This window comes from Sus scrofa, chromosome 5 (genome assembly GCF_054392235.1).
Source record: "Sus scrofa isolate SSC_HxYL_T2T_F1_AM1 chromosome 5, Sscrofa_HxYL_maternal_Yorkshire_Landrace_v2.0, whole genome shotgun sequence".
Classification (NCBI taxonomy): Eukaryota; Metazoa; Chordata; class Mammalia; order Artiodactyla; family Suidae; genus Sus; species Sus scrofa.
This window is the reverse complement of record NC_139387.1, coordinates 18,882,972-18,905,360: the sequence shown is the minus strand read 5'-3', so window position 1 is coordinate 18,905,360 and position 22,389 is coordinate 18,882,972. Positions and strand designations below refer to the sequence as shown.

Here is a 22,389-nt window from a genome sequence, read left to right as displayed (position 1 = left end):
CCCACTGTGTACTGTACGGTGGAGGGAGGGCATGGGGGTCTGGGGCCCTGAGGACTGGGAATCCCACGGGGAGTTCTGTTGTCCCTCTGCTGCTAAGCTGTGTTTCTGTGCTTCTTCAGAATCTAACTTGAGATTTACCCTTCCCAGAAAGTTGCCTTAGAAAAATTTGGTTTGAGCAAACATTTACCTTTTCCCTGTCTTTTGGCATCTAGCATGAAGGGGCTGGGGTGTTCTCTCTAAGCTCTTTCATTCCTACACCCGTATTACTCCTGTCACTTTGCAGTATACATATTTTCTTGTTTGTTATCAATTTGGAAAAAGTGAGTTTTTTTCTTTTACGACAGACTGTATGTGGCAGGACCTTTGGATCTGTTAATAATGATTTGCAGTTTACTCTGACCCTAGAGTTGACACTGTCCTCTACAGCTTCCTTCTGGACTTTTTTTTTTTTTGCTTTTCAGGGCCACACCTACTGCATATGGAGGTTCCCAGGCTAGGGGAGCCCACCTCACAGCCACAGCAATGCAGGATCCAAGCTGCTTCTGCAACCTACACCACAGCTCATGGCAATGCCGGCTCCTTAACCCCCTGAGCGAGGCCAGGGATCAAACCTGCAGCCTCATTCATGGTTCCTAGTCAGATTCGTTTCCACTGTACCATGTCGGGAACTCCCTTCTGGACATTTTTGACCTTTTTTGTGCTGCCTAAGGCAGGAACGGCTCCAATATCTGGAAGACAGCTTTAACTTAAACTGGCTTGATCTTTAGTTAAGATACCTCCAGCTTGTCCCAAATGTTTAATCTCCTTTTCTGGCCGTGAGACAGTATTTTTATCTACTTTTTATTTTTACTTATATGCTTCTCAAAAAAAAAAAAAAACCCACCTTGGTAATTTATAATTTCTTTTAGCTTCTCTTTCATCATGTATCTTAGGAGTTGTTTTTTGAGACTTATTTTTTGGGTAGTAAGTACCTGAGTAGGTGTGTTTTTCCTGGCCTCAGTGAGCCAGCATTTACTAAATTTCTTTCTGCTAGATTATTTGATCAGATCAGTTTTCAAATTTTATTATAGGATACCTTATTCCAACAACTTTGCCCAGAGTCCCTTTTCATATCTGTTTTTTTTTTTTTTTTTAACTCACTTGTTCATTAATACATTACAGACGACTCCAACCTTTTCATGTTTCTTTTGTCTCTCCATCTAAGGTCAGAATAGATATTTTCTTCTGCAGTATCTCTCTTCTCTCCCAAAGAGTATTTTGACTATATTATCATCCTCATTTTCCCCTCAAAGTTTTAGGATTGTTTTTAGGCCAGAAACTATGTGGAAATAATGAATGGAAATTCCATTCCTCTCTTGAGTGGAAAGGAAAGAGAAAAAAATCAGAATCGGCTACTGCCCTGACCTTGGCTCATGGGCTCTGCCACGTGGAGGCACCCTTGCCTTCTCCAGCTAGGGGCAGATGGAGCTGGGTTCTAGTACTTCATCTTCTAGAGGGGCTCGTGAGGGGCTGGTTGTGGATCAGCGCCAAAATGTGAATTCCAAACTGTGGGGGAAGTTCTTAGAAATGATCGCTTAGAACCATGTCTTTCTACCATTTGGTGTTTAGGTTCCGCGAATTATCCTATGGCTAATGGTGGAGTTGGCTATCATTGGCTCAGACATGCAAGAAGTTATTGGCTCAGCTATTGCCATCAATCTCCTATCTGTTGGAAGGTGAGGGGTTTTTTCTCTAGAAAGGAATCAGCGTTTTGCTAGATTTCAAAGCAACTGTAAAAACAAAAACGCAACTCATTTTCAGTTTTCAAGATTCAACTCAAGTATTATTTTTTCAGTGGAGCCTTTCTGGAACTGCCAGAAAGGCAGATGTAGGTTCTATATCTTCTTTGTTCTCATGTTGGGGTATGCATACCTCTGTTATCCAGTGTGTGGCAGTGTGTATTAGAATTATTTGTATGTCAGTTTATCCAGCTAGACAAGAGAGCTCCTTGAGAAGTAGGACGCATACTTTTTGTATGCTTTGTATCCTAAATGTCTGACATAGTAGACAAAGTTTGAGGGAATGTATTATTATTATTATTTTTTGCTAGGGCTGTACCATGGCATATGGAGGTTCCCAGGCCAGGGGTCAAATGGAGCTGTACCTGCCGGCCTGCGCCACAGCCTCAGCAACATGGGATCCGACCCGAGTCTGCAACCTACACCACAGCTCACAGCAACGCCAGATCCCCGACCCACTGAGCAAAGCCAGGGATCGAACCTGCATTCTCATAGATACTAGTCGGATTCGCTTCCACTGTGCCACGATGGGAACTCCCAAGTGAATGTATTTTAATTGGTGCTGTGATCCTAAACTACTCAAGGCCTGGCCTCCTGCCATTGTTCCCTGTCCCCTAAGTCCTTGCTTCTCCAAGTGTTATATATCTGGAGAGCTGTTGGGAAGAGAGTGTTTCTTGATGTTTCTTTCTTTTTTTTTTTTTCCTAGGGCCGCACCCTCAGCATATGGAGGTTCCCAGGCTAGGGGTCTAATCAGAGCTGTTGCCACCTGCCTACACCACAGCCACAGCAACTCGGGATCGAGCCACATCTGCGACCTACACCGCAGCTCGTGCCAACGCTGGATCCTTGATGTTTCTTTTCTTTCTTTTAATCTCCATGTCTTATCTCTGACCTAGGATTCCTCTCTGGGGTGGAGTTCTCATCACCATTGCAGATACCTTTGTATTTCTCTTTTTGGACAAGTATGGTAAGGAGAGTGGGAATGGAGGGGTCAGTCAGAGCCACATTTTCCATCATGGGACTGATGGGGAAGTCTGCCTTCTGTGACCTCACTGCCGCATTTTCCCCTTTAGGCTTGCGGAAGCTAGAAGCATTTTTTGGTTTTCTCATCACCGTTATGGCCCTCACATTTGGATATGAGGCAAGTGTTACAGGCTGTTCATTAGCTTTTTAAAATAGTTTTTTTCCCTTCCTTTTATAATGTTAAGATGTTTTAATTGTTTTACATGTATTAACAAAAAGTTAGTTCAGCCCTGGGCCAATTTTGAAGGAATAAAATGTAGCAAAGCCTGGTATCCAGAAAGGCCTGCAGGGACCCATAGGTCAAAAATGACTAGACTCTCTACAACTTTCCAGACTAGACTCCCTGCTTTCAAGTTGGCCATCCCAACAGCAGAACAGCCTTGGAGAGGGTTAGGGAGGGGTTTCTAGGCTGTTCCTTTTTTCTTTTTGTCTTTTTAGGGTTAAAGGATCTGATGTTACGGTGAGCTGTGGTATCATCGCAGATGCAGCTCACATCCGGTGTTGCTGTGGAGTAGGCCTGCAGCTCCAGTTCGACCCCTAGTCAGGAAACTTCCATATGCAGCAGATGTGGCCCTAAAAAAAAGCAAAAAAAAATTAATTGACTTTATAGTCCTGGGTCTGTCTCATAGGAGTTACTGTGAAGCAATAAGGCCCTTAGCAGTCATTTGAATTCTTTAGAACATTGGTTACATTGAGTCAACATCTTTTTTTTTTTTTTTTGGCTGCCCGGCGGCATATGGAGTTCCCCGGTCAGGGATCAGATCCAAGCTGTGGTAGTACCAGATCCTTTACCCCACTGTGCCCAGCTGAGGGTTGAACCCACTTCCTGGCACTGCAGAAATGCTGCCAATCCTGTTGCGCCGCCGTGGGAACTCATCCACCTCTGCTTTGTGTACCTGAAGTCCAGTGTGAAACATCTGGTTGCACCAGTGCTCCAGTCCTGAATCCTCTGACCTTTTGCACCGCTTGGTTTCTCGGCTGGTTCTGTATTCCTCATTGTCCTGTGTAGTTGTTGCAGAAGAAAGGATTGAAGTAGTGAGGGATGCGGCATGTTACGTAGCCCTGTGTTACTCCCCTGCCCTCATACTCCCGTCAAGGCTGATGGCTGTCCTGTTGGTATGCAGTATGTTACAGTGAAACCCAGCCAGAGCCAGGTGCTCAAGGGAATGTTCCTGCCATCGTGTTCAGGCTGTCGTACCCCACAGATCGAGCAGGCTGTGGGCATCGTGGGCGCTGTCATCATGCCACACAACATGTACCTGCATTCTGCCCTAGTCAAGGTGAGCAAGGCCTTTAGGTCAGCGGCCTGCACAGTTCTTGGGGTCTTTTCCTTTGGTCGCAATGGACACATAACTTGGTTTAGTTGCAAGGCGCACATACTTTGTTTACAATTGCTAGAGCCCTGGAGAGCCAGATATGTTTCTACGATTGGACACCACACACTTGGACCCTGGCATTTATCACCAAGATGACCAGAGATTACTGACCCCATAGAGAAGGGACTTCATCAAAGAGCTGAAGGTGCACTGTGTCTCTTGTGCTTAAGTCAGAGTGGCCTCCTGGAGGTCAGGAGGAAAGAGTCGAGCCTGGTTTTTATCAGTTATTCTAACACAACAGTTTGCTGGGAGATTTCAGAGACCTTTGTGATTAAGGTTATCCGCCCCTTAGGTCTGAAATCAAGTTGTTTTTGTAGGTTAGTGGTTCTTTTAGCCACAGTGACTGAGCGCTCAGCAGTCACGTCCCTACTTGGGGATGTGTGGTGTCGTCAGGGGGTCACGGGTTCTTACTCAGTGAACCAGGATGTAAACAAGTTCTCTTGCATTTCATGTGGTCAGTTGTTTGCCCTCTAGATCTTTCACCTGACTCCAAACTGATGAAATACGACAAGGGAACTTGTTCCATCTAGTCAAAAAATGACTGTTGCTGTTTTCTCTCTAGTCCAGACAGGTAAACCGAGCCAATAAGGAGGAAGTGCGAGAAGCCAATAAGTACTTTTTCATTGAATCCTGCATTGCTCTCTTTGTTTCCTTTATCATCAACGTCTTTGTTGTCTCAGTCTTTGCCGAAGCGTTTTTTGAGAAAACCAACCAGCAGGTGGTAAGTAAGCCAGGGTCCTGGGTGGTAGTGAATGTGAGGGTAAAGGAACGGGGTGGGAAAAGGTGACAGGGACTTAGAGCTCAGGGGAAAGAGAGCTCCAGCCTCCACGCTGCCCCCTAGGTTAGTGCGGTGGTCATGGTTTACAGCATGGGCTGCGACTGGGAAGGGAGCTTGTCTCAGACTGGAGATTGCCTCATGCTTTTGTTAGTGGCTTCACATCTGTTAGGCTGTTTGTCATCCCCCGTTTCCTGGATACCAACTACTGGTCTGATTGCCCATCCTGCCATTTGGTGATGACAGGTTGGGAGGAGTCCACAAACAGAAAACAGAAACTGGCTAGACAGACTGTTTTTGTCATTCTGAAATCTGTCATCCTGATTCCCCCAGTGGCCGTCTAGTTTTGATTACTGCCCTGTTTCCCATCCGTAGAACCTGCTTTGACGCAGGACCCCCTATTCTCGCCTTCGAAGTCTTGAGCACCCTCACCTCCTGTCATCATTTAGGATGACCCAGCATCATGTATTACCATGCACGCTCTAGCCCAGTAAATGTTTCTGCTGACATGGGGATGTAGAAGGATTATGGAGGAAGACCTCAAGGGACACCGCTGCCTGTCTCTGCCCTTGTCCCAGCCTGTGTCCAGTGTCTCACCTCCAGCACACGTCTCTTGTGCTGACTTGGGCTTCCTCTCTGACTCCAGGCCTCAAGAATAAAAGTTGTTCCTCACCTGCTTTGCTTCCAGGTTGACGTCTGTAGAAATAGCAGCAGTCCCCATAGTGACCTTTTTCCTGAGGACAACTCGACACTGGCTGTGGACATCTACAAAGGGGTAAACCTATTCAGATTTGTAGTCTTTGCTCCCGAACCAGTATTCTTGGCAGAGTATCTAGTCTTTTCTGTGGGTTCTCTTCAAAGCTCAGCATATCTTCTCTGGAGTGTCATTTTTTTTTTTTTTTTTTTTTTTCCCAGAGACCCAGATGCCAGTCAAGCTTTTTGGGTTACATGGAAGGGAGTAGAAGATTAGCCGAAAAGATGAATTGTGTCAGCAATTCCCCAACTTGTGTTCATAGTATATTGTTATATAGGGTCTTAATTGGGGTGACTAAAGAAAGTGTTCCTAGGAGAGTTCTTTACTGGGGCCTCTCTGTCCCTTTCATGCTGGTAACATTGTGACCCTCCAGGAGTAGAATATACAGCATGTGGCCTTTCCTAAATGAAACGAAGGACCTTTCTCTTCACTCCAATTACCATCCTCCAGAATAGTGTGTTAAGGAATATAACGTGGGAAATGTGTTGTAGACTTTTTTTTTCTTTTCTTTTCTTTTCTTTTTTTTTTGTCTGCACCTGTGGCATATAGAAGTTCCTGGGCCAGGGCTGGAACCTGCACCACAGCAATGACATGGGCCACTGCAGTGAAAATGCCAAATCTTTAACCTACTGCACCACAAGGGAACTCCAATTTTTTTTTTTTTTTTAAATACTTAAGATATAGGTTGGGGATAAAGATTTTAGGAGCCTAGAGAAGCGAAGGGACTAAGCTGAGAAAGGGAGGTGCATCCAGCAGAATTTAGGTTGAAAACTTCTAGCATGAGTCTTGCTTGGGGGACAGTGCTCAGCACAGCTCTGGTATAGATGGGTGCGTGAAGCAAGGAAGAGGGAGAAATGCCGCCGAAGAATGAGTGCAGTTTGGGGTACTGTCTTGGATGACCTTTGGTGCAAACATACCTTCCTCCCTTGCCTCTCCCAGGGCGTGGTGCTAGGGTGTTACTTCGGGCCGGCGGCACTCTACATCTGGGCAGTGGGGATCCTGGCTGCAGGTCAGAGCTCCACCATGACAGGAACCTACTCCGGCCAGTTCGTCATGGAGGTACGTCCAGTTGTGACCGGGGTGGACCAGAGGAATAGGACATTGCCCTTTTGTAACTTCTTCTTAATCCCATGCGTCTAAGGTCGTTCCGAATCGTCTCCATCCTTTTTCTGTTTCATGTCGCAGACACTCATCCTGCTTCTGTGTTTTCTTCCAGGGATTCCTGAACCTGAAGTGGTCGCGCTTCGCCCGAGTGATCCTGACGCGCTCTATCGCCATCATCCCCACTCTGCTGGTGGCCGTCTTCCAGGATGTAGAGCATCTCACAGGGATGAATGACTTCCTGAATGTCCTCCAGAGCTTACAAGTGAGGCGGGAGCTGGGGAAACTCCCACCCCCTTGAGTCAGGCAGCGTTTTGTATTGCCCTTAGGAACCAAGCCTAGTGCTGGGTGCTGGGGAGAATTCAGAGGAAGAATGAATGCGTATGAAATCCCGGGCATCTAAAAGGCTTTTAGGAGTTCCTGCTGTGGCGCAGTGGGTTAAGAATTTGACTGCAGTAGCTTGGGTCACTGTAGAGTTGTGGGTTTGATCCTACACCTGGCATAGTTGGTTAAAGGATCTGGTATTGCTGCAGCTGTGGCTCAGATTCAGTCCCTGGCCTGGGGACTTACATATGCTGCTGGCGTGGCCATATTAAAAATAATAGTAATTAGGAGTTCCCGTCATGGCACAGCAGAAGCAAATCTGACTAGGAACCATGAGGTTGTGGGTTCAATCCCTGGCCTCGCTTAGTGGGTTAAGGATCCGGTGTTGCCGTGAGCTGTGCAGTAGGTCACAGACTCGGCTTGGATCCCGAGTTGCTGCGGCTCTGGCGTGGGATGGCAGCTACAGTTCTGATTTGACCCCTCGCCTGGGAACCTCCATGTGCTGTGGGAGCGGCCCAAGAAATAGCAAAAAACAAAACAAAATAGTAATTAAAAATTTTTTTTTAAAAGGGCTTTTAGAAATGACTTATTCGACTTGTGTTTTTAAGCCCTTTGAATGAGAATTACAAACTATAATTGCACATAGAACACAAAATTATTGTTCATTAATCCACACAAACATTAAATAACATGTAGGACACGGCTTGGTTTTATGGAGACTAAGAAGACAAGGCAGATGCAAATTTTTGTAAAGATGCTATGATCCTAACTGATGCTAGGTTAATGCCAGCTCTACACATTTTGACATAATGCTCCAGGATGTTGGCTGATAGGAATGACTTCTCATGGTGTAGGTGTGGCAGGGCTCTGTGTGTCCCTTGGCTAACAGTGCTGCTCTCTGGGGTGATACAAGGACCTCTAGTAGCCCCATCTGATCTTAGCTTTTTCTTTTCCAGCTTCCCTTTGCTCTCATACCCATCCTCACGTTTACAAGCTTGCGGCCAGTAATGAGTGAATTCGCCAACGGGATGTAAGTGTGCTTCCCCCGAAGATATGTGGGTGCAGGGTCTCTTCAAGCAGTGCAGTCGGAAAATGAGTCACAAGGAAACTGTAACTTTGAGAGGTGGTTGATCAAGCTGCCCCCTCAACTTTTGACTTAGAAAATGGGGACTGGGAGTTGCCAATATGGCTCAATGGGTTAAGAACCCAACATGGAAGACGCAAGTTCGATCCCTGGCCTTGCTCAGAGGGTTAAGGATCCGGTGTTGCTGCAAGCTGCGGCGTAGGTTGCAGATGCAGCTTGAATCCAGTTTTGCTGTGACTGTGGCGTTGGCCAGCAGCTGCAGCTCCAATTTGACCCCTGCCCCGTGAACGTCCATATGCTGCAGGCGTGGCCATAAAAATAAAAAAAAAAAAATGAAAGAGGAGAAAATGGAGACTGAAAGTAACAAAGGAGGAAGGCACATTTTTTTATTTCTAATTTTTAGCATTTTGGGCTTTAACTCTTCAGCCACAGCCACTGAAGTTCAAAGACCTTAATTTCATGTTAAATGATCTTGATGAGACAGGCATAAGCTAATACCTTTTATATACACCTGTGAAGGGCATGGGGGTATTTGGAATGACTTGGAGTTCCTGTTGTGGCTCAGGGGTTTAAGAACCTGACTACTATCCATGAGGAGGCAGGATCGAGCCTGACCTCGATCACTGGGTTGGGTTAAGGATCCGGAATTAAAAAACAAATGAACAAGGATCCAGCATTGCCACAAGCTGCAAGGTGCGGCCCTAAAAAATTAAAAAATTAAAAAAAACAAGAAATGTTGCATCTCTGACTTTTGCATTTTTAGGACTTGTTGCATTTCTAAGGACTTAAATAATAGAGGTTATTTGATAGTATTTTTTCCCCCTTTCTCCCTATCATTGTGTAACTTTGGCTCATTTAAGCTAATCTGAGACATAAGAACCACTTCTCATTTTAAACGCCTCATACTCCTGTCCTGTGTGCCCCAAAAGACTGTCTTTTTCTGTTTATGGACAGCTTGGACCATTCCACCAATAATTGTGCCGATTCTTTCCACAGAGGCTGGAGGATCGCAGGCGGTATCTTGGTCCTCATCGTCTGTTCCATCAACATGTACTTCGTCGTGGTTTACGTCCAGGATCTAGGGCATGTGGTGTTGTATGTGGTGGCTGCCGTGGTCAGCGTAGCTTATCTGAGCTTCGTGTTTTACTTGGTAAGTCCAGTTGGGAGGGAGCAGGGGCATATAGATATCAGGGCTGGTAGAGGTGGGGCCAACACTCGGAAATGAAGGGACCCAAAAGGGCACATGGCAGTTTACGTGAAATCGTTAAATTGCTGTGATTAAATTTTTTTTTCATTGTTTAAAGTTTTATTGACATAGTTGATTTATAATGTGATAGTTTCTTTTTTTCTCCTTTTTTCTTTTTTTGGTCTTTTTGTCTTTTTAGGGCCACACCTGCGGTATATGGAGATTCCCAGGCTAGGGGTCTAATTGGAGCTGTAGCCGCTGGCCTACACCACAGCCACAGAAATGTCAGATCCAAGCCTCATCTGCGACCTACACTGCAGCTCACTGCAACGCCAGATCCTTAACCCACTGAGCGAGGCCAGGGGTTGAACCCAGATCCTTATGGATGCCAGTCAGGTTCGTTAACCATTAAGCCACGACGGGAACTCTATATTTTTAACTGTAACATTTACTTCAGTTCCTAAGTGCTATCATTTTTCTATTTCTGTCCCTTCTGTTTGGTTTCCATTCTGAATTCCTAACAAGAGAGTGTAGTATGTTTGAGGAACTAAAGGAAGATCACGCGTATAGAAAGCAGAGCGTGGTATAAGATAGGGTTGGCATAGGGGGCTGTGTGGTGTGATTTCACAGCTTCGGAGTGGGACACGTGCGGGTTCTCAGCCCTGCCAGCTCTATTATGTAATAGCTGTCCGATAAGGACAAAACTAAATAGTGATAGTGTCTCAGTGAATCATTCTAGAGTTATTAAAAAGTGATGCTTGGGAAGTTTCTGTGTGGCACAGCAGGTTAAGGACCCAGCATTGCCACAGCCGTGGCGCAGGTTGAAATTGTGGTATGGGTTCGATCCCTGGCCCGGGAACTTCCACATGCCACAGATGTGGCCAAAAAAAAAAAAAAAAAAAAAAAAAAGATGGTTATAAAACATCACTACATAGAAAAAGGCATGCGGAATTATGTATATCTAGATAATAAAAAGTTTTTTCCAAAATCTAGAGTAAATTGTATAAAAATGGTAATAGTAGTTGTCTTAGGGTGGTGGGAAGATGGATATGTTCTTTATTTTCTAGACCTTCTGTAACATTACTTATATTAGTGGAAAACAGTTGCAGCGTCAACAGCATGTCCACCTCCCTGTTCTGTACAGGTTTCTCTAAGAAACCCAGAGCTTGAGGATTAGGGACAGCAGAGTTTATACTATGTTGCTACAGAGATGCTAAGGATGGAGGGCAGGTGCTGCTACCCCTGTTTTTTTTTTTTGGCTGCTGGGCAGCTTGCGGTGTTCCTGGGCCAGGGATCCGACCCAAGCCACAGTCGAGACCTAAGCCGCAGCTGCGGCACTACCAGACCCTTAACCTATTGTGCTGGGCTGGGGATCAAACCCATGTCCCAGGCCTCCCAAGGTACTGCCGATCCACAGTGGGAACTCTTTTTTTTTTTTTTTTTTTTGGCTACTGCTCCTCTTTACAACACTCACCTTGTCCCCGTGCCATTGTCTGCCACAGGTCAGATGTGCGATTGAGAAAATCACTTTGGTAAATATTGAAAAATTATGTCCTGGATTGATACAGCCCTTCTTTTTTTCCTCCCCAGTAGACCACGGGCACACTAAGATTATGCCGATCCTATAATATAGGGACTCACTCCAGGGAAACGCAAAAAACTGAGTATGTCTTTGAGAGAAATTGTTTTAAAAATTCACATAGAAGTTAGGGGAATCTTTCCTTCATGCAAATTGGTTATGAAGGTACCCAGTTATTCTCTGTTAGCCTGAGACTGTTGAGATTGTTGAAGAACCATTTTTAAGGCTGAGGGCTGATTCTAAATTAATTAAATTTTTTTTTTTTTTTTTTTGGCTGTACCCAGGGCATATATAAGTTCCTAGGCCAGGGATTGAACCCACACCACAGCAGTAACCAGAGCCCCAGCCGTGTCAACGCCAGATCCTCAACCTGCCGAGCCACCAGGGAACTCCATGGTTCTAGAGCACATTACTCCTGTTTAGCTCCAGAACATACACTTCCCAGAGCAGTCCAGTTGTATTAGGTAGTCATTTTCCCCACTGTGAGGAATGGGGTGGGAGTGAAGAAAAGTGGTCTTCGGGGAGCTCTCCCAGTCAGAAAAGAGAAACAAACCAGCAGCAGAAGCAGAGGGAACTCAGCATGGAAGGCAGTCATGGCGGGTGAGAGGTTCTCCAGAGAGGTTGGTGAATGATGGCCGTACTTTCTCTTGCAGGGTTGGCAATGTTTGATTGCACTGGGCATGTCCTTCCTGGACTGTGGGCACACGGTAAGCATCTCTAAAGCCCTGCTGACTGAAGAAGCCACCAGTGGCAATGCTAAGTAAACACTGGATCAGTCTGTCTGTCTTCCGCAGGTAGCCATCAGAGCCAGTGTGTTTCTATGGTTTACTTTGTGAACATAGCCAAGAGTATGTGCTGTTGCACAGACTGCATTTAGGGCTCAACTGTTTGTTGGGAAAGATTTTGTTTCATATAAGTTTGAAAGCTGGGATTAGTTTTCTTCCTGACCTCTTAACCTGGGAATTGCATTAGGTAGGATCTTTGAAAAGCTGACATTTGCTGCTCTTATTCCAACACTAAACTTGTAAGTAGCTGCCCAAGGGCCAGCTTGTTTATCTTTTTGAGAGAGAATTCTCTGTGCATGATTCTTAACAAGACTGACTATATGTTTAAAAAAACTAGGTAAATGCAATTAATTTTTCAAAATACAAATTACAGAATGGGTATGCAAGTTTTGCTTATCAAATGATGGCTTTTAAAAGGCTGAGAAACATTTTATGTATGCATGCCCTTTTAATGATAAAAAGTAAATTTCAATCAGGTCGGTTTGATCCGTATTAAGTATAAAATTATGAAATATCTACCTCTATTAGGTTCAGGGTTCTTTTATTTCCACGGTAAATAAATTTCTCAATGGAAGTTAAGACAGGTGAGAAAGTATAAAGAAGGTGATCAACGGACAAACAGCAAAACTCACCTGTAAGTGATGTTTACTGATATCTTTTGAAAATCACTTTGATGATTTTCCTCAGAGATGGAGAGCTTACAGAAATTTCTTGGGAGTCCTGATTTTAATATCTCTCATATTAGTACAGAGCTTTCCTGATGGTATTTCTTTTCAAGCACTTAATTAATAGTTGTAGCATGTATGAACTGATGTTCTCATGAGACTTTGGGGTAAGGAGAACAAACTTGAAAGGAGAAGAAGAGCCATCTCTCCTATCCCTAAAAAGCCACCCTCTGCTAGAATCGTCCTGTTTTTCTGAAGCCTGCCCAAGACGACTTGCAAGGCCATCTCCGGAGCTCTGGATCTAACTGTTGCAAAGCTCGCTGGCTCACAGCAAGCTCATAGGTATCACTCTGGTTGCCGAGTTCTCTCAGCCGGGTGGCGCTGGGCCACCTGTCTTCAGCCATTCCCTCAGAGGGAAGCACTTTGAGACCAGATGGTGGCGCTCCGGAGTCAGAAAATGGGTCCCTTCGGCACGAAGCTGCTGCTCTTCAGCCACTTCTGACATTTTTACATGTGGAGCCTGAGACTATGTGATTAGCTCAGACCAAACTCCCATTTGTCTGGTGGAGATAAACGATCACGTCTTCTCTAGCCATTGACTGGGTGTGACCAGCGATGGGCATGGCAGTGAAGGACTTTTCATTTTTGGCGGTTCCCTCTGCAGTCTTTGGTGATGGACGTTCTCTGTTCACCCGAGCCCCTTAAAGGCGTTACTGCCGATCCTTTGTACACAGTGGAAAGCCCAGACTGGATGGACTGTCTTTTCTCTGGCATTAAGGGTACATGACTGGGTTCCACTGAGCACACCTCTATCTCAGCCCCTCCTGTAATGTAGCACAGGATCATGAGAGAGAAATTTCCCTAACTGTTCCTCCTGAGAGCCGCCCCTCTCCTCTCCCTTCATTCCCTGAACTGCTCAGCAGGGCACTCGGAAGATGCCGGGACTGACAGCTTAACTCTAGTCCCGCTGCAGTAGGCGAGGGCCACAGTGACAGAATTCTCTGTAGAGATGATACCGTAGCATTTCCCTTGGCCCTGAGTCTGGGTGGGTCCAGTCAGTTCAGATTCACAAATACTCAGAAGCCCAGGTAAAAGCTGCTAGTTTTTATATGACTTGCAGTGATAGAAAATTTCTTCCAGTTCAATGGCATTTTGTATCACTATGTGTGCAGTTTTTACAGTGTTAAAAACATTCCCACACTGTACTCCATTTGATCTTCTCAGATAGAAAGTATACTCTATTCAGCCAGTACCATTTTTTGGATTTTTTTTTTTTTTTTTGGCCACTCCCATGGCATGTGGAAACTCCCTGGGCCAGGGATCAAACCTGTGCCATGGCAGCAACCCAAGCCGCTGCAGTGACAACGCTGGATCCTTAACTTTCTGGGCCACAAGAGAACTCCCAGCCACTACATTATATGCAATAAACAATGTTTAGAACTGAAGTCTTCCAGTGCCAGCATGTGCAGTATGTTTGTGTGAAATGTTTAAGGATATACAATGGTACTTTGTATGAATTGGTCCTTGCTCTCCATAAATGTGGCGTGAGGTAATTGTGCTGCTGCAGAGTACCGGGAATTGACGGGGATAGGGAGCGCTGCAGCTTGTCTCCTGTGAGGTCCTGCTAGTGGTTTTAGAGGTGGTTCCACCGAGCTTGTAGTGACCATTTAACAATATGTAAACTTGGTTTGTAATTAAAAAATTTTCTTCTTTTTCCAATTTGGTTTCCTGGGTATTTTTTTTTTTTTTTAACCTTGAAAATAGGAATTAATGGGGTCTCAACAACTTTGAAATACTGAAACATCAACTGCCACCTGAAATGATGTATTAAGCCCACACTATTAGTGATTTTCTCTTTGGAGGGGAGAAAGAAATATAGTTGCCCCCTGAACAGCAAGGGTTAGGGTGCCAACCCTCCATGCAATAAAAAAATCTGCATATAATTTGTAGTTGGCCCTTCATGTCTGGTTTCCTCTGAGTCTGTGGCTCCACATTCTCCGATCCAGCTAGCCTCGGATCATATAGCACCGTGGTATTATTTGCCGTTGAAAAAAATCTGCGTGCGCGGACCCACACAGTTCAAATCCATGTTTTTCGAGGCTCAACATAAGTTCAGTCCCCAGAAGACTCGATGAACTGCAGACACCAAACGCTAGTTTCTATTACCCATTTAGTCAGTTTTGCCATTGCTAAAGGTTACATCATGACCATATGTAAAGTTGGAAAAAAATTGTTATCCCGCCTTTCTCTGCTCTAAGCTGAACACTTTTGTATCTGTTGTCTTGTTTCCCCATTGAGGTAGGCTTTTATATTCTGTATATACTGCCAATAAAAAGTATGAGTAGTTGAAAAGAGAAACCAAAATTGTTTCGCTTACAAGGGAAAGCATTTTGGCAGACCTGATATAAATGGAAATATTGGCACCATTTAATAAAGACAAACCCAGGCACAGTAAACTACCAGCCTTGTCACCAAACACGTGACAGGGAAATACAGGTCACACTTAATTTGTTCCAAGGGTGTAGAACTATACCTTCATTTTCCCTTTCTCTGTTGCAAGCTTCCCCTCTCTGTCTTACAGGAGCTGAATACTGTAAGTAACCCCACAGACGCTATCTGGGAGTTTTGTGCTGCGTGTGGTCCTTCTTTCTTTAGCTCTGCCTTCCTAATTTGGGTTTCATTTCAGAACTAAAATAGGATGCATAACAATTTGAAGATCCTCACTTGAGAGATTTCCTTCAGCTTTGCTCTCCAGTGTGTTTTCCGTTCCTTTTTTGGAAAGGACCAATGAATCAGGTTCTCTCGGCACCTTAGCTTTTGAATGTTACAGACGGCTGACATGTAATACTATGTGCTAGTCCTGTCTGGGCATTCTTCTGATCTCATGTAATGCTTATAACAAGAGGATCAGCCTGTATGTAGAAAGGCAACTGAAGGCCACAAAGGTGAAATAACACATCACTAGAAATTGGGCAGTTGCCATGTAAACTTCACTAGCTTACCTTCAGAGCCCACATTATCTTTCAACAGTCCTGTACAGTGTATATAGTATACACTTCATGGGTAGTTAAGACAACAAGCTCTGGTGTTTAATAGCTCTGGGAACGTCAACACATCAAAGTATCTGATACTCTTGGAGTTCCCGTTGTGGTGCAGCAGAAACAAATCCGACTAGGAACCATAAGGTTGTGGGTGCGATCCCTGGCTTTGCTCAGTGGGTTAAGGATCCTGTGTTGCTGTGAGCTGTGGTGTAGGTTTAAGACACAGCTCAGATTTGGCATTGCTGTGGCTGTGGCATAGGCCAGTGGCTGCAGCTCCGATTCAGCCCCTAGCCTGGGAACCTCCATATGCTGTGAGTGCAGCCCTAAAAAGCAAAAAAAAAAAAAAAAAAAAAGTATCTGATACTCATGATGCTCTTATTAATGCTAGAATATGTTTCAGATGAGAAGTTGCCACCTGGTAGGATAATTTTTTTTTGGCCTGTGCTAACCTTTTTCAAAGTACCCAATTGTGGGGTGTCTGCCATGGCGCAACAGGATCTGCAGTGGCAGGTATCAGAAGGGCTGTGGCATAGGTCACAGCTGCAGCTGGGATCTGACCCCTGGCCTGGGAACTCGTATATGCTGCAGGGTGGCCAAAAAAAACCTTGGATGCTTTTTGGTAGATGTGGAAAATGGGCAGGGCTCTCTCCAATCCTACCCTGGCAATAACTGAGAACTAACTGTTTACTCATTTGCTTACCTCTTTAGCCAACTCCTGTGCCATTTAGCCCCATTCCTCATAGTCTCAGAGCAACATGACAGACTTCTCCACTGAAGGTGTTCTCTCTAAGTTACCTAAGTGCTGCAACCTGGGGGTCACAGCACTCAAAATGCAACCCTTGCATGCCACATAATGAGGAAGCCCACCATCTTAGCTTACTTGAAGGAAGGCTGCACTGGATTATCAGTGTATCTGACCATTGCTGTTGGTTGTTAAAACCTGAGATGTAAGACCCTAAAGTGAGTCAGCAAGCTGAAGTCTGAAGAGCTGTTTCTTTGCCCCAGGGCCCATGTGACTCAGTAACTTCCCAGCCCAGTAGTTGAGAAGAGTTCTATCTTGGGCTCCATTTGGTCTCATCTTTACACAGTCATCACAAGCCTGTGCAGTATACAGGGCAATTTATAATGTGTTGACAAAATTATATTTATTGAAGACTTACACGAGATCAGTGTCCTTGGCATTTTCAAATGTAGCATATATTCCCATTTCACATGGTTGGATATGGCTCCTAAAGGACACATGATTTGCTCAAGGTCACAGGAAGTGACAGAGTTGGAGCTTGACCCCAACTTCAGTGCTTTTCCCACCATAATAGAAATATTTTCTGTGAATTTAGAGGCTGTATTCTGAACACTCACATGGTCTCATTTAATTCTTACAAGAGGATCAGTCTCTATACAGACGAAGCAATTGAAAGGCCACATAGAGACGTTGGTGCCAAGGGAATGAGTAATAATGGTAAGGCTAAAAGGAGACTCAGTGATTGTCCCACGGTGTATGCCAAGGAGAGGAGAAGAGTAAGATAAAACTTCACAGATGCCAGCACAAAACATCTGGATTCAGGGCTCCAGGAGAGGGGTCTGGCAACATGTTTTAAAGGCAGCTGAAAGTGATTCTCATTCAGCCTGAATATCATGTGGGCTCCACAGGTCATCTCTCTTAACACATGCTGTTCTGTGTTGTTTGTTTGTTTTGTTTTTGTTTCTTTTTTGGCTGCCCAGCAGCATATAGAGTTTACAGGCCAGGGATCAGATTCAAGGGGCATTTGCGACCTACGCCACTGCATTGCAGGATCCTTTTAACCCACCTCGCCGGTTTAAGCCCACTGGGATCTGCAGAGACGCCACCAATCCCACTGGGCCACAGCGGGAACTCCTCTATTTTATTTTTAATGAAAGGCTTTTCTCTGCTCAGGTGCCAAAGGATAATGGGGCCCAGACAGTAGGGCTCAGGATTTAGACCTTTTGAAATCTGATTTCTAACACATTTGAAATTTGATTGGTATCGAAGCACAAAAGCTCGCACTGCACCTCTGCTCTTAATATCCTGACCAGAGGCACCCATCCTGAGGCCGAGCGTGTCACGAGAAGAGTCGAAGTGCAAATTTTGCTGACGCCGTTTGGTGCTATCTCAGTCCTTAACTCTTTCGGCTCCTGGCTGTTCTTTTATGTCCAAGAAACCACTCATGTATCTGTAAGCCGTTTCTTTCTGAAATAACAATCAATAGCACCGTCCTGAAAAGAGACCTACGTTGGTAGGCTGATTATAGGTACTTAATCAGTACCAGGTCAGTATTAAAACCCTTGCAAATCAGTCTAACCCTTTTGTCTTTTTATCCTTAGTACCACCTGGGATTGACAGTTCAGCCTGAACTCTACCTTCTGAACACCGTGGATGCCGACTCACTTGTGTCTAGATGACTGACAGCCTGAGAGACTGTATAAGACCCACTTTCTCTTAGTCCTTTTGCGCCACGTGTCCTGTTGACATAGCTCTGTTAGTGCAGAGGTGAGTTTTGTTCAAACGTTTTGAACAAAAGGCAAAGATTTCCTCATGGGAATGGTGTTAAAAGCTGATAGCTGTTAAGTGTGGGTCAGAGACTTATCTCGAAGCGGTCCTGCCTGCTGAGGAGTCAAAGGATTAGCCTATGATGGCCACACACCCCATGGGCTTGTGTCTTAACGTCTGGAATTTTAAAAATATACATGTGTATATGTTTCTATGAACCTGAACATACTCGTTTGGGTAGAGTTTTTAAGGTTATATAAAAGCGATAGCTCTTTTGTATTTTTTTAACAAATGTTGAGATAAGTCAGATATTTATTTCGTTTGGATCTCAAGTGACAAAGGAAAAGGAGCACAGCTCTTTTTCCAAATGAACTGGTCACACTGACTGACTTTTTCAAGTGATGCTTGACGATGGCCAGTTAAATTTCACTTTGATTTTAATCGACCCAGCCTGGGTAAACGGATACCCAGGCACATCATTTCCAAAGAAAACATTTCTTCTTCTCCGCAGTCCTATTTAATCCTGGTTGTTGGCGTGCTTTGTGATTTTTATTTTCTTTGTTGTTGCTTTTCTTGAATTTTTTTTTCAGAGAGATGTGTATTTTCCTAGTAGCAGGATCCAGAAATCATACTTTAATGAATGATCAGTTTTCCACACAGCCTTTTAACTCAGCCCATGCTGGCATTTCAGTTGTAGGTATGAAAAGAACAATGCTAGCATTTAATTTTGTCAGTCCCAGCAGAAGCTAATGGAGGCGTTGGGTTTCTTTCTCACATGTGTCAAGTCCCACTGTGTCTTTTCTTCAAACTTTTCCCATCAACACTCCAGACACCATTTCCAAGTCAGTTTCCAAGAGTGGCTAATATTTCTAATGCTGACTTTCCTAGGGAATGCTAAGTGTTTTAAGATATTTATACCAAGCAGTATGAGATTAGAACTAGACTGGCACTTACTGGAAGACTAGTCCACCTGTCACAAACTGCCTGCCTACATGTGACTTATAGGTTTTTTTTTTTTTTTTTTTTGATTGACCCCTCTTCCTAACCAGGATTTTTCCTTCTATAACATTTTTATAATTAAAAATTAATATTTAAAATTTTAAAGCTTCGTCATAATTATCTGGTCGAAAAGTGACAAGATTTTCAATACGGGGTTCACATTCCTTCATGGAAGTGCAGTTGGCTTGAACCAAATGGCAACTATCCATTTTTCATGGAATATACTCCAGGGTGGCATCCACACCCTCTCTCATTTCCTTCCAGCCCCAAAGGCACTGAGTTTGCAAACCCAGCAGCCTTGGTAGGTTTAAGCATCATTTTCTTCTTTCAGCATTAAGATGAAATATCCAACCTCTCTTGCCTTATTTTAAAGCAGAGTACCTTTCAATAAGGCTTAAAAAATTTCCAAACATGGCCAATCTTCATTGATAATGATGTGATCCTCTGAGTGGCAAGGATTTTACCAAGACGATGCCTTAAAATTCCCCCATTTTGTTGTGGCCCTTCAAACTTCTGATAAGAGCAGCAATCTTGGAATCCAGGTTAGACCTTCTGATCTTAAAAAAGCAACTGAGTTGATAACAGTTATCATCTTTTAATGGAAAAAGAGGTTTATGAGTTTCAGTGTTTTGGTTTCTTTATGTAGAGACAGCAACTCTAGGTGAATCAATCTGTTGGGTTTTCCTCCTTCCCTGGGCAATTTCATTTCTCAATAGTTTCATTATCAGAGAATGGGGACATAAAAAAAAAAGACCCCCAAAATCCTGTTTCTCAGCCCATAAAAAGATAAGGCGGTTGGTTAAACAGAGATTTAGTTCTCTGAGGAATTCTGTAGCTTTTCTCTATGCTTTAACTATTGTTACTTAGAACAGACTATAGCGTTTACAAGGGTTTATAAATATACCCCTCAAGTCATACAACTTCTGTAATCAGAAAATTTGGTAATAACATAAACTGAATCATGCTAAAACCAGAAGAGGAGATTGATGTCTAAAGAATTGAGTCTTGGGTAAAGTTTTTTGGTAAGTTAAGGATATTTAATCTTCTCTAATTTATGATGTACAGTTCTGGATTTCCATGTTATGTGCTTATAATGTAGATATTAATATATTCAGTCCTCAGATTAGCCCAGATGCATATATACTCAGTCAATTCCTGCGGATTAACACTGTGAAATCAATTTGTAAAAGGATGCTCTGACAATGTATACCCAGAATGTCAGAAAAATGCAGTTAAATAATCATTACTGAGCAGCTGCAGTTGGTCTAATATAATAGGCAATCAGAGCATATCCAGGCATGTGAAAGAGTTGCGTTAGCAAGACATCAGAGGTTACAGTAGTCAATGAAAATAGCCTTCTCAATTTTAAATATTATATTAAAGCCACTAAACTTTTGCCCCAGAAGTATTGTGCAAATTCAGGTACTGTATTTTATCTCTAGGGTCTTCCTGCAATGGCCTTCCCTCTTTACCCAAGCTACTGTGGGTAACTGACATCCTGCATTCTTAACTTTCACATATGATTTTACATTTTAATTTAAACAGAACTTGTGAGTGCTCATGCATACCTGCTCTTAATAAATACTTTTCATTGCCTTTCTCAAGCAATAACCGTTATTACTTGAGTTCTTTCAGAGTAAGATAGAGCCTATTGGATTTGGGAAGAAAAGCCTGTTTCTGATCAAACACTTCAATTAATCTGTTTTTAATGCTGAGCATAAAAATAGAGTGGGGTCTTTCCGGTAGCCTGATTAGAACTGTCTTCTCATTGTGTCATTAAGGTAAAGGATTTTTCTGTGCCAGCTGTCCTGTCTTTCATGGAAAATATTAGAGTCAACTGCTGGAATAGTCACTCTAGTGGAATAAAGTAGTTGGATTCCTTCCTTGCCTGTTTTCTAAAGAGGAGAATTTTTTTTCTTGTTTTTCTTTTTTGGCCTACGTGTGGCATATGGAGTTCCCTGGCCGGGGATCAGATCTAAGTCACGATTGCAACCTACGCCGCAGGTGTGGCAATGCTGGATCCTTAACGCACTGTGCTGGGCCAGCAGTCAAACCTGCATTCCAGCGCTCCGAAGATGCCGCTGAACCCATTGCCCCACAGAGGGAACTCCTAAAGAGGACAGTGTTGACCAAAATATGTGTCCTATTTCGGTGGCACTAGAAGAGCTCATGACAGGTACAAATGGCAGATTTTAAAATAATTGCTTATGCCAGTAGAGAAAAGGGTATGTAATACACAGAACAGTGGGTTAGAATGCAGACATATTTTTAAATATTCCTAAGTATTTCTCCACTACAGGAAACATCAAGGAAGAGGAAATCACTACCTCAAATCATCTTAGAGTACACAGTCTTTTATTTCAGTAGGTACTTTTTTGTTTTGTTTTCTTTCTCAGGCCTGGAGTGTTTGGGAGTAAATCTGAGTCATGGGAGTTACGACTTCAACAAGATCTAGTTAAATTTTAGGGACCCTAGGGCAATTACAGAGGAGTTTGAGGCCACAGGTATACTTAGCATTTAATGTCTTGTTTCTTGTGTTTTCTTTTTTCTTTTTTTTTTTTTGTCTTTTCAGGGCCGCACTCTTGGCATATGGAGGTTCCCAGGCTAGGAGTCCAATCAGACCTATAGCTGCTGGCCACAGCCACAGCCACAGCCACAGCAACATGGGATCCAAGCCACATCTGTGACCTACAGCACAGCTCACAGCAACACTGGATCCTTAAGCCACTGAGCGAGGCCAGGGATTGAACCCGCAACCTCATGGTTCCTAGTTGGATTTGTTTCTGCTGCGCCACGCCACGACGGGAACTCCTCTTGTGTTTTCTACAGTGTCACACACCAGATTAGCAGTAGCACGTCTGAACTGAATTCTTTCATCCTCACACTACTGCCATCTGAGGGAAAAGGGATTTTTTTCTAGCAATTTACTTTTATACACCTAGAAGTACTAAGAAGTTTAAAAATGAACACACAGATATTTAAATGTTAGACATTTACGTTTGTGGTAAAAGAGTCAAGTTTCTATGTAAGAGTGAGGTGCACAGTGGGGAACCAAAATTAAATAACAATACGACCATGCTCCTCTGATGTAATTTCTAAAAAGTTTATGAAGGGCTTAATTACCTTGACTTGTTTGGAGAGACTTAAGCCATGGGAGTAGAGAATATCATTTAACACGGAGATAGAAAAATTTTCCATAGCCACTATATAACTTCTCATTTTCAGGTTGATTTGGCATAATATAGGTTATCTTCTGCCACTAACTCGAAAATAAAAATTTTAAAAGAAAGTCATGTCCTAGATACTGAAAGACATCAACAAGAATATTTTGGGGTTAACTATTTATGAGTGTGGATTTGGGAATCAACTTAAACAATTGAGACTTTCACGATACAAGGCTATGAGAATTC

At 43.6% G+C, this 22,389-nt stretch overlaps 1 protein-coding gene across 17 annotated transcripts in view; it reads left to right on the top strand.

Annotated features, from left to right (window-relative positions):
* SLC11A2 (solute carrier family 11 member 2) overlaps positions 1 to 20,587 on the top strand; it is a 37,351-nt gene extending 16,764 nt beyond the window's left edge. For 5 of the 17 annotated variants that reach the window (XM_021081706.2, XM_021081709.2, XM_021081708.2 and 2 more), the window contains exons 6-17: positions 1,609 to 1,715; positions 2,675 to 2,745; positions 2,852 to 2,919; positions 3,926 to 4,081; positions 4,740 to 4,898; positions 5,641 to 5,727; positions 6,646 to 6,765; positions 6,923 to 7,072; positions 8,088 to 8,161; positions 9,212 to 9,365; positions 11,634 to 11,687; positions 17,815 to 20,587. In XM_021081706.2, coding sequence (XP_020937365.1) covers positions 1,609 to 1,715; positions 2,675 to 2,745; positions 2,852 to 2,919; positions 3,926 to 4,081; positions 4,740 to 4,898; positions 5,641 to 5,727; positions 6,646 to 6,765; positions 6,923 to 7,072; positions 8,088 to 8,161; positions 9,212 to 9,365; positions 11,634 to 11,687; positions 17,815 to 17,892 — 1,278 coding nt within the window. In that variant the 3' untranslated portion in view covers positions 17,893 to 20,587. 17 annotated transcript variants of the gene reach the window in all.
* Positions 20,588 to 22,389: the final 1,802 nt, after the last annotated feature.